Source organism: Eptatretus burgeri, chromosome 11, assembly GCF_056783735.1.
Source record: "Eptatretus burgeri isolate ZD-2024b chromosome 11, Ebu_testis_v1, whole genome shotgun sequence".
Taxonomy (NCBI): Eukaryota; Metazoa; Chordata; class Myxini; order Myxiniformes; family Myxinidae; genus Eptatretus; species Eptatretus burgeri.
Window position 1 is genome coordinate 5,468,355 of NC_140971.1, and position 12,733 is coordinate 5,481,087.

The window sequence follows — 12,733 nt, forward strand, 5'->3', positions numbered from 1 at the left end:
TCCTCTCTGTACATCTGTGTGCTATTATTTATCAACTTCATTTTGAAATGTGCTTTTCAGGTTGGGCTCTCATCTTGTGCTCACATTGTTACTTCCACCACCGAAGGTGGATGGAGGTTATGTTTTCACCCCTGTTTGTTTGTCTCTGTGAGCAGGATATCTCAAAAAGTTATGCGCGGATTCAGATGAAACTTGGTGTACAGGATGGGTGTACGCCGAGGACAAATTAATTTGATTTTGGTGAAGATCCGGATCCGGATCTAGAATACGAAAAAATTTTGTGATTCTTCACCATTATGAGATGGGGCCAAAAACGATATATGACACGATAGCACAAAAAGCTGTGGACGGAGTATGACAAAACTTGGTGGATGAGTGGGGTTGGTGACAAGAACAAGCTGCTTAGATTGTGTTTGAGGTTCGGATGCAGATCCAGCCTATCATCGGGATACAAAACGTAAACTGTTCAGCTTGGCGGAGGGGATGCGCTTTCCCGAGTGCTGTTCTAGTTCTCGATTGGGGACGATCTGAGATGGTGGTGAACAGCTGTCTTGACAACCTGGAGGGAAGAGTGAGATTGAAGAGTATGTGGAAGTTCATGCCACAGGCAAAGAACAAATGAGTGGAAGTGAGCAGTCGTCGTTTCATATGCAGCCTGTGACTGCTGGTTGCATCATTTTCTGTCAGCACGGCTATGCAGCCGATGCAAGTGCCCCTATTTTCCAGTAAGTTGGTACTCATTTTGCCAACCTCGGAAGGATGACAGGCTGTGTCAACCAACCTGGTGTTATTTCAACAGCACAACGCGCTCGTACTCGAGTCCCTGAGGTTTTAAGCCAACCACCTTAACTGTTAAGCCAACACCAGGTTTGAGGTGAGCATTGATCCTGGATATAGGTACAGGTAGTTTCTCCAGAAGGGGGTTGACGGTGGACCGTGTCCACCCTGCACAGACGCACAAATTCAGGTATACAGTAATCCCCCGCTATATCGCGGTTCACCTATCGCGCCCCCGGTTCATCGCGGGTTTTCCCTTGAAACATAACTTTTTTTCTGCGGATTCCCCCGGTATATCGCGGTAATAATATATAGAATATAAATTATTTAAGCAATAAATTATAACGCGTGGCGCTCGACCAGTCACACAACACACGAGACAAAGTTTCGCTTGTGAACTTCGAATATTTTCTACGTTTTTTCTCCAAGCCCTACGATGCCGCCCAAACGCCCTGCACCTTCTAAGGCTTCTGGCAAGGAACCCAAGCGCCAGAGGAAGGTCCTGACGCTCCAGGAGAAGGTTAAGGTGCTCAATATGCTTTGGGAAGGAAGAAGGTTTGCCGCGGTTGGACGAGCACTGCCAAACCGACCAGACCAGACGAGTTGATCTCTGGCACCTCGAACCCGATCACTGCCAAACCGACCAGACCAGATGAGTCGATCTCTGGCACCTCGAACCCGATCACTGCCAAGCCGACCAGACCAGACGAGTCGATTTTTTTTTTTTTTTTTTTTTTTGGGAGGCATCCATTCATCGCGGATTTTCACTTCTCGCGGGGGGGGGGGGTTGGAACGTAACCCCCGCGATAAATGGGGGATGACTGTATTGGTTGGTCGCGTGTGTTGTTTGTCTTTGTTTGTTTGTCAATCGCCTGCACATCACATTTTTTAAACCATTAGGATTAGGTGAACTACGGCTTACACATGCAAGCATGGAAATGGCCATAAAACAATGATGATGACGATGGTGATGATGATGATGATTTGTTTGTAAGCACAGAACATGAGTGTGTATGAATTACATTAGACCCTTTGCAACCCAAAATACCCCGAGAACCCAAAATACCTTTCAAGACCCTATAGACCCCGAAAACCCAAGAGAACCCTCAGACCTCTTCGACCCTTAAGAATCCCGAAGCCCCTTCGACTCATTTTTACCCTTTAGACCTTCACACCTTTCAGAGTTTTTAATACCCCTTTGACCTTTAGATCCTTCATAGACATTTCAAGACCCTTTAGACCTCTTCAGAAAATTCCAACCCTTTCGAGTTTAAATTGCACTCTTCAGAACCGTTCGATCCTTGACCCTTTAGAGCATTTCAACCCTTTAGACCTTTCAATCTTTCCCCCTTTCAACCTTGAGATCTTCGGACCATTTGACCTTTCCAACTTTTCAGACCTCTGACCTTTACAACCAGACCATTTAGACCTTTCATTTGCAATCAACGACCTTTCGTTTAGTACATCCTTCCGTTTATTGACCACACAAAATACACCATGCAAAACAAGTCTTAGCGAGGGTCTGCAATCTTCGATTGCTCTTGCTAACTTTTGCAATTGTTTTAAGGGTCCTATGTTTGGTAATAGGGGACAACATGCTTCATATAAAGTGATCCATTTGGGTTACTGTGAAACAATTCCACAAATGGCCATGGCCTACACCTTTATATTGCCATTTTGGGAGGGAAATGGCATGTGATGCACAGCTTCTCTTGCTTATTTAATGTGCACTTTTGTCAAGGGTCATTGATCTACCTGAATCACTGCTGGAGGGGAAACAGTCAGAGTTGACAAGTGGAAAAGAAACGTGTGTGTGTGAGTGGGTGAAGTAACGGACAAATTGTTTTCTCTTCCACTCCCCAGATACAAAGAACTGTACGCTCTCTTCCCATAACTTGGTTCCTCGGATGTTGTCCACTTCCTGCTCCCAGAATTCCTCACAAACCCTCATGAACCATAGTTTGTCACCGGACAAGAGGGATGTGCATAGGGATGTAATGCAGCAAGAATCTGGAGCGAGAAGCGTTTCTCATTTGCCTTCTTCCACGAGTCTTCTTTCCTCTCTCTCTGTGTCTTCATCCTACTTGGCCTCAGCAATTATCTCCCAAGATATTGTTCCCTCCTCTTTGTCCAACCTAACATCCTCATCTGCTGACTGTCCACTCACGCCTGGCTCCTCTGTCCAGCAGCGCAACCAACGGGAGAAAAAAAAGGTGTGTTTGTGCCTCCATGGTTAGAATGATGTGTTTTGTGATTCAGCAATTTATTACTGCCCATATCTCCATAAAGCGAAGAATATCACAACTGTCCATCTTGTTTGTGTCGGAAGTGGGCGTCTGGTGTGTTTGTAAGTGGAGCGCCATGGGTTTGATGCCTGGTTTTCATGGTATCGCCAAGTTTTTAATGTCTGATTAAAATCCTGCCCCAACAAAAGTCCTTTTGTCAGGTTATCCTCGGCAGTGAGGAAATATCCCTCTACAATATATATATATATATTTTTTTTTGTATACCTTGTCAAGGCTCATATGAGAGCTAACACACAACACACAGCAAGAGGGGCATGAGAAAAGAGGGGCGTGGGAAGGACAAAACAGTGGGGAACAGAGACATGAGGAGATCTGTGGAAGGGAGAGGGATGGGGCGAGGAACATGGGGAATACAAGATGGACATTACAGGGACTTTGAATTAAAAACATAATTACAGTATGTCTGCGCAAGCCTGGGCCTGAGCACGCAACTCCACGGTCATGTTTTGCAAAGACCATTCAGCTTTGCAATACAACAACATCGTCGTCGTGAGGTGTCATCTTGCGCGCTGTTACTTCGACCGCATGACCCGGCACGTCAACCTGCAGTCTTTGTTCTTGATTTAAATGAGCAACCCTCGTCTCATTTGATGGTTGTCTTCGTTTAAAAGGACGCTCCGGGTCCTGTTGTCTTTTTGTTATCACGACAGAGAGGCCTAGCCAATGAATCCGATACAACGTTAATCCCCGGTTTATAAAATGGCCACACATTTCCTCCACTTGAGCTACGTCACTGGCTTTTCGTGATCACGGGGAAGTGAGCTTAAACGGTGCTGTTTCCCTTCAAGACCTCTTGAAGAAATGGGAACCTATATGACGGGGTAATTGAGGGTGACATAAAGGAAGATTAAAATCGGACATATGTGTATGCTCAGGATAATAAAACGACCGTGCCATCTGCTAATATCCATTCAAGTTACGTCATCCTTCAACGTGTATGTACAGGCACATGACCAGGTTCATGATCACGTACATGACTGTGTACACACATCCGTGCAGGTGCAGGACCAAGACACACAGGTGCAGGGCAAACACGGGCAGGTTCAGGACCAACATGCACAAGACCACCAAGCTCAGGACCAGCAGGCGCAAGACCACCACGTTCAGGCGCAACTGCAGGCGCACACACTGGTACAACCACAGGCTCACGATGATGTGCACCATCAGGCACAACCACAGGCTCATGACTGTGGACACCATCAAGCACAGCACCAGGCACCTGAGCACACACGAATACAGCCACAGGCACCCGAGGGCACAGGAGCACATCCGCAAGCACCCGAGGGCACAGGGGCACAGCCGCAGGCACCCGAGCACACAGGGATTGATCAACACAATTGACTGTTACGCAGAACTTGTCTCTTCCCCTCTTTCCCACTCAATGCCTTCTCCCACACCATTTCCTACACCAACTGTATCTAAAGGACTCGGTGAGGAAATTAAATAATAGCTGCTGGACCGATTTTGACCCAATAAGTGAGTCATTCATCATTGTTATCCTTTTCATTGTTCCAGAAAACTGGCGTGCAGAGTTTGAGAATGCAGCATAAGAGAGAACGAATAAAAAGGTGAGCATTATGGTTGAGTATAAAGGACCGGGTGGGGTGGGTTGGGGGTGGGGGGGAGTGTTAACTGGTATTTCTTTTACGAGGGACTTCAATGCAGGAGGAGGCCATTAGGCCCATGTAAACCTGTGCAGTGGCTAAGCTTGTTTGTCTGTGCTCTATCCTTTTTAAATACTGAGTGTCAAGCAAGGAAGCAGCACGTACCATTTTTGAAGTCTTTGGTATGACTCGGCTTGGGCTTGAACCACCGACCCCCCAGACTGCTGAACAGATGCTCCAACCACTACACCACCGGATGTGGTTAAATGATCTTGAGTGTGTTGATATCGAGACTACAGTGTTTAAGCTTGGGAAACGGATAAGAATGAATGAGTCGATGAAGCAAATAAATAATGTGTTGTAAGGTCGAGAAAAGTACAAACTGTTTAACTTACTTCTGGTCATATCTCATTCAGACTACAACCGATCAAAGTGAAACGTGGGTCCCAAGAAACACCTCTCCACAACTGCTCCAGTTTTCCATCTCCAACGTCCTTCTCCCAAATCCCAACATTTACCCCACCAGCTACACTCAACTCTCGTCAAATGCAACCCCCTACGCCTCTCCTCTCATGTAACTTCCACACCAATGCTGAAGATCCTACTCTCTCTGCAATGGGTGAGACAGAGTGGGCAAGTGGGCCTGTGTGCTGCTTAGTGGGTAGCGGGGAGCGCTTACCTGGATGTTGTATAGCCAGAAGTGGCGAGAACATACCGATGTGGCCATGTTGTGGGCAGCAGTGGGGTGGGGAGAGTGAGTGAGAGAGTCCCTGTGCACCAGGTAGCAGGCAGGGCATGCTTGAACACCATGCAGTGTGGATGGTGTTATACATGTGGCGGTAAGGAGGTGTTGCATAGTGGGTGCTCCCCCCACCCCCTCCCCGTACGCTGCGCAGTGGGAATGGCGCTTGTGTGCAGCAGGAGGGTGCATCAGTGTGTGCCGTGTAGCAGGGAGGGCATGGTGGCGATGTTTTCGGTCCAGTATTTTATTTATTTTGACGTCTTGACAAAGCCTGGCTCTGATGTGGAAAATGCAGTTTCAAAGCCCAATATACCTTGTATTTGTCCATTGTGTTGTGAGGAGTTTGTCTGGATTTGGAGAGGGTAACAATGTTTGTATTGCCAGCTCAGTGAGTGTGTCCTCGTCGGTCTTGATAGACAAAGACCTGAAAGGGGATGGTGGGGCATTACCATAAATTAAATGATAGAAAACTGCTTGGCCACCAACCTATCTGTGCTGGGAGATATGAACAGGCCTCACACTTTAGCCTTTTGTCGAACAATTCCATCGAGCCTCAGGGCCAAAGCTATATCTGATAATGGTTGCATGGCCTTGTAAACTCAAAGTTCTCCACAAATAAACGTCTTGTACATCTCTGAAAATCTCAACTCCATGATTTAAAAAAAATAAACAACCATTGATCATTTGTAATCTCTCTAATATTACAGGAAGCAACCCTTCCCATTCCTATAAGAGGTGGAACCTGTTTGTTCCTCACCTTTGTGACAAGGAATCACTTCTTGTTGTTTATCATTAATTTTGGACTGTTTATGTTTGTTTGTTTTTTTCTCTCTCAATAGAGTCTGATGATGACACTGTTCCATCTCCCCTTTTGGCTGCTCATCTGGCTCGAGAAAGATTGGGCCTCGGCCTTTTGGGAGCACCTAGACACTCGGTCAAAGGTCGGGAGTCCAAGAGGCTTGATGAGTTGCAGTTTGAAATCTCCAGTGATGATGGTTTCTTCGTCAGTGCATCAAGTGCTGAAGGTTAGAGCAGTTTTTGTACAAAACGATTTTGATATTAGTTGTATTAAATGTTTGTGGTTTTTTTTTTTTTTTATGCCTCCACTGACGAAGGCATTATGTTTGTGGGTTTTCCGTACGTCCGTGCATCTGTCCGTGAGAGGTTTTCGCTCCTGCGATAACTTAAGAACGCCTAATGGGATCAAAGTCAAACTTGGTACTGGTATGTATAAGGATGCAAAGATGAATTGATTAGATTTTTCGAGTCAACAGGTTCAAGGTCAAAGGTCATGTGAGGTGAAAATTCTGTTGCCGCGCTAACTTGTGAAGCAGTGATTGGATTTTGACTTAAGTTTATGCAAGTACTGTCGATGTAGTGGTGGCACAGAAAGAACCCGGCTGCCACATCTGCTACATACAAAACTAAAGTTGGAGTATCTTCTCTAAAAAGTCACTTTGGCTACATATGAGAACCTACTTGGTTTGTTCAGCTGATTGTCGAGGCAGGGATGACTTTACAGTTCTCCAGACCGTGGAAAAAGCAAAAACACGAGATCGGTCAAACCTGGGAATTCATCTTCTCGTTCATAATAATTATAATAATAATAATAATAATAATTTTTAGATGGCCTATTTCCGAGCTTCCTCTCTGAATGGCAATGATAATGGTACCATCCGACAGAGCTTTACCTCGTACATCATCATTTGGTATTGTAATTTTAATAGCTTGAAAGGATTCCACGAAACATACACAGAACTATATTCCTTTGTAAAAGAGTCCTTAGGGATCCGAGGGGTGGGCAGGACTGTACGACTGTCAATCAGCCTGATGGGGGTGAAGCAGCAACACATTGACCTCAATGTCGTACATAAGGACATCACATATCAGCAGAAATATCATGCCTTGGGAAATCCCTTGTTTTGCAGCGTTGTATTTATGCAAATATAATAATAGTGAGGTACCAGTGCTTCACATGGGACGCACGTGATCATGAACCCTCCATCAGTTACTGGATCAAGGTGAAAGTGAACTGCGTGATCAAGAATCTTTTCGAGTCACAGTTTCTCGGCGGAAGATTCGCTCGTCGGCGCACGACGTGGGCATCTGGCATCCCACACAACAGCCTGAAAACCTGAATAGGGGATATCCAATCTAACTCTGAATCTAGTGTGTGTGTGTGTGTGTGTGTGTGTGTGTGTGTGTGTGTGTGTGTGTGTGTGTGTGTGTGTGTGTGTGTGTGTGTGTGTGTGTGTGTGTGTGTGTGTGTGTGTGTCATACTTTTTGTCTTAATTACGTATGTCTATCCATTAATTACGTACTATTGTAATGTATGCCTGGTGTTAGCTTAATGGTTAGGGTGGTGGGCTTGGGATCCCAGGGTCCTGAGTTCAAATCCCACTCGGCCGTTGAATTAATACCAGGTAGGGTTGACTCTGCCTGTCATCCTTCTGAGGTCAGAAAAATGAGTGCCAGCTTGCTGATATCCTGTGTCGGAGTGGCGACCCGTCCAGGATTGTGCCCAATAGCCAAGGAGACTGCTAATGTAGCCACAATGCTCTGCACAGAGTATGGTCCCAATGGATGGATTGGAATGTACTTTTAGACTATTAAGACCCTGGGGACCCAAAAGTCCCAAAAAGTTCCCGTTCCCAAGGAACCAAAAGACTATCCATGCATCCATTGGGACCATACTCTGTGCAGAGCGTTGATGCTGCCAAAGCAGTCTCCTTTTAAGACTCGACTATACTACAAAAAAATCCGTTAGAATTCCCATGTTTGAAACGCACACGCCATGTTAAGTAGAAAAAGCACCTTAATACGTCCTACTATGGCATGGCATTCTAATTACAAAAAATATCCAACAAAAACAATGATAACATTGTATCGAAGCATGTATTAATTAACACTAATAATATTTACAACAATAACAATAATAATAGTAACCATGTGACGACAATAACGAACATATAATCCCCGCGCTGGCCCAAGCACATCTGTGCTTGGTGAAAGGCAAGCTAATGCTCAAGCAGTACAGCAGGCAGGTATGCAACAAGGCTGTGAAGACCAATGAAAATTTGGTCCATCGGATCAACGGGCCCACTCGTTGAATAAATATTTGAACTGACATAAAGTGTTCCTTTCATCTTTGTTTTGGCATACTACATCGAGTGGAGTGGTGAATGGTCAATTAATCAGAGGTAATTGTTTATTTCGCTCATGTGCATATATCATCACTGGCTCGCAACAACAACGCGGAGCTGTGCATTCTGCAATTGTCGCACAAATGTCTGATATTGAGACATTCATACTTTCCACTGGTGTGTCCGGTGTTGAAGCCCACATAAGAGCTTCTTGTATTTGCCGAATACCCCCAGTGTATGTGTACAACAGCGAGAGTATGGATTGGGTAAGATACTCACCTTTGCATGTTGATAATTTGTCTGATGATGTCACGCAGATGGCTATGTGCATGAGGCTTCAGCATGATCACTTTGATGATGTTCTCTCCACTGTTAACCCACAGTAATTATTTTTGAACATTTCTAAGTGCAGGTCACTGTGTGCCCTGAGGCTGGATGAAGACATTATTACCCTGCGCTCGCGAAGCGAAAAGCAGGGTCAAGCGATCGGTAGCGTATGTACGTGTCGAATGTCGTACGTCAAATGTCATACATGTCTGTACTTTGTTAAGAGTTAAGAGCATCATAAAACATTCAGCTGAGGAACTTCAAACTTTACCACATGTCATATGACCATTCGCTATCGCGCTCACTCTTTTGAGCTCAACATCGGCCAAATTTCTGTAATCAATTTTCATCCGATTGACTTGAAATTAGAACAGAATTTTCTTAAACATGACCATCATGTGTGATGTGGTCTGGCAGCCATTTTGGATCGAAGGGAAAAATCTTTGAAAATCTTCGTAGGAGAAACCAGTTGGTCCAACTTAATTAAAAAAAAAAAATAAAAAAATCAGGAAAAACTGAAGTTGCTAGAACTCCCTGAAATTGTAAAGGAGCTTCTTATACTAATGCTGAAATGAAATATAAGAGATTCTAATACTTCTAGCTAAACAATATTCTGGAGGCAGTCATGTTGGGATTGTTATGTGACGGCAATACTGTTCACTACTCTCGAAACAAACACCATCCCTATCATGTTTAAAACCTTTTTTTAGACGAGTTCATCATCCCTACATTGATTTTTATTTATTTTTGTTTAGCACAAGCAAATACCACCCGTCGCTTCGCTGACGGGACTACTAAAGGGGGAGGGAGAAAAAGCAGGGGGAAGAGGGAGAGAGGGGTGGGGGAGAGAGAGCAGTGAGAGTGAAGAGGTGGAGGGGAAAGGAGCACGCAGGGGTGGGGGGAGGGAAGACAGTGTGAGGTGAGAGGAAGGGAAGACACACGTGCGGTGGAGTATTAATTACGATTCATACTGTTTCATTAAAACGATTCTGCATGGAATAACAATGAAGATGGAAACAAAATAAGGTCTGAAATCCATTTTTGACCGGTCATACCGTAATCATGGCCCGGAGACAAACACCGCCGGACGCATCTGGAGCCAAGCCGTCCTGACAAAAACACTGCTCGGATACATCCGAAGACGAACTCCTCTCCAGAGACGAACTCTCGCTCAGACAAAACCACTGCCTGGACACGTCCAGAGCCAAGCTGGCTAGAGGCAAACACCGCCCGGACATAACCATCATCCAGATATGTCCAGAGAGAAAGAGAGAGCGAAGAGGAGAGGGGAGAGTGAGAGAGGCATGTGAGGAGGGTGCTGCACTGTATTGAGAGGGGGTAGAGTGAGGATGGGACAAAGTGAGACTGGGGTGGGAGTAGAGAAGTTAGCAGAGAGAATATATTTTGCTTTATGAACACACACACACACACACACACACACACACACACACACACACACACACACACACACACACACACACACACACACACACACACACACACACACACACACACACACACACACACACACACACACACACACACACACACACTGGTGCTTGGCCGATATCGGCAGGTTGGAGTTATTGTGATTACCGACTACAGTACATACTGCATCCAACCCAAAAACCTTGAGTAGCTCTCCCTGAAAAACAACGCTGCATTTGCAGACATTTCAGGGATATGTTCACAAACATTAATCGTTAGAAACAGCTGTGTGTGACAGGTGGAAAAAAAAAATTTGGCTCTAATTTCGAAAACACGTTAATACGGCAAACGACTCAGAAATTGGGTGTTATTTCACAACTCGCTCAGAATGAATGACGGAGCATGAAGCACTCACTCAGGACGACAGAGCACGAAGCACTCGCTCAGGAAGACGGAGCACGAAGCACTCGCTCAGGACGACTGAGCACGAAGCACTCGCTCAGGACGACGGAGCCACGAAGCACTCGCTCAGGACGACGGAGCACGAAGCACTCGCTCAGGACGACGGAGCACGAAGCACTCGCTCAGGACGACGGAGCACGAAGCACTCGCTCAGGACGACGGAGCACGAAGCACTCGCTCAGGACGACGGAGCACGAAGCACTCGCTCAGGACGACGGAGCACGAAGCACTCGCTCAGGACGACGGAGCACGAAGCACTCGCTCAGGACGACGGAGCACGAAGCACTCGCTCAGGACGACGGAGCACGAAGCACTCGCTCAGGACGACGGAGCACGAAGCACTCGCTCAGGACGACGGAGCACGAAGCACTCGCTCAGGACGACGGAGCACGAAGCACTCGCTCAGGACGACGGAGCACGAAGCACTCGCTCAGGACGACGGAGCACGAAGCACTCGCTCAGGACGACAACTATAAAGACGTTCACACAGAGAACACACATGAGACTCCCAATGCTACACATCCCCTCAGCTACCGCACCGGTTTCATTGTTTATTGGCGAATCGTCAGTGATGGCGCAGACAGCAATGCATACCCATGAGGCTCCCAAGCATATATATCACTTGCAAACATCAAAAGCAGTCAATATATAAATAAAGACCCACCCCACTCACCTGTGAATGGAGCGAATAGCCAATCCGCTATATATATATATATATATATATATATATATATATATATATATATATATATATATATATATATATATATATATATATATATATATATATATATATATATATGTTGTTACGGTTGTGGAAATTCACGTGAACACCATTCAGGCTTCCCAGAGATCAGTTATGTCGATAAGTGTGTGTTCAGATTAGATTTCCCCACCGATGTCTAAAGGGAATTATTCGTGTAACCGGTCTGTGATCTTTGAGTCAGCCATTATTCTTTTGCTATCTTTATTTTGGAACAACCACTACTTCAACAACCACAACCGCCTTTCAACAACCACGCCATCCCCACCACAGCACCAACCACAACCATCTCAACAACCACCCCATCCCCACCACAGCGCTAACCACACTGCAACAACATCTCAACAACTCCCGCCCCGATACCTATCAGAACGGGTAAACAGAAACGACGGTTGGAAAACAACAACTAACCCCAGCCGAGCTCTGTTAGAATTTTCCCTCAGAAGGGCGAAATAAAAGAATGTCCGTGATCGGGCCAAAAGAGCGCCAAGAGGAGCCGGGCCGAACCCCCCTAGAATGTCCCCCCCCCCCGCGCGCCGCGAAGGGAGGAGCGAGACGCCGGGGCGATAAAAGGCAGGGCTGAAACGCCAAACGGTCGGTCGGTCTGGGTTCGCCATGGAAGTCTAGGAGCGGAGTCGAGCTGCAATCGTCTGGGAGTTGCAGTCTGGGAGAGCAGCGCAGTCTGTCAGCAGTCAGTCGAGGTTCGCCGTGAAGTCTGGGAGCGGAGTCGAGCTGCAATCATCTGCAGTCTGGGAGTGCAGCAGAGTCTGTCAACGAGTGGAAAGAGTCCCTCTGCTTGGTCTCTCTCTCTCTTTGGTCGACGGAGGCGCCAGTGGAGCCGGAGAGGAGTCGCCAGCCGGATCGCCGTTGAAGGCACAGGTGGAGTCCAGCGGAGTGCGGGCAGGGCCACCGAAGGTCGCCAAACCAGAACCCATCGAGTCGTCTCCAGGGCGACAAGGTAGCCTGCACGGTCTCTCGGAGCCTCGCAGTCATCCCGACTCCGAGGAACATTAAAGGCCTGCGGGGCCCTATTCTTACCCTTCCCTTTCCTGGGGTTTCTTTGTATGAATGTCGTGGTGCCTTGTCCATCAAGTAATGAACTGTTAAGTGATTGTGTAAATAATAATAGAATGGTTGTAGTCCTTTGTCTTGCTCGTTCCTAAATGGCTTTATTCACTGCA

The 12,733-nt window shown here is 46.4% G+C and overlaps 1 protein-coding gene across 2 annotated transcripts in view; it reads left to right on the plus strand.

Moving 5' to 3' along the window:
- LOC147016363 (uncharacterized) overlaps window positions 1-12,733 on the plus strand; it is a 183,131-nt gene that overhangs the window by 149,266 nt on the left and 21,132 nt on the right. The window contains exons 28-31 of one of the 2 annotated variants that reach the window (XM_085844976.1): window positions 2,641-2,990; window positions 4,599-4,651; window positions 5,104-5,306; window positions 6,269-6,454. In XM_085844976.1, coding sequence (XP_085701102.1) covers window positions 2,641-2,990; window positions 4,599-4,651; window positions 5,104-5,306; window positions 6,269-6,454 — 792 coding nt within the window. Of the gene's footprint in view, window positions 1-2,640; window positions 2,991-4,596; window positions 4,652-5,103; window positions 5,307-6,268; window positions 6,455-12,733 lie in introns of those variants that run through there. The other variant, XM_085844977.1, reaches the window with a different exon arrangement.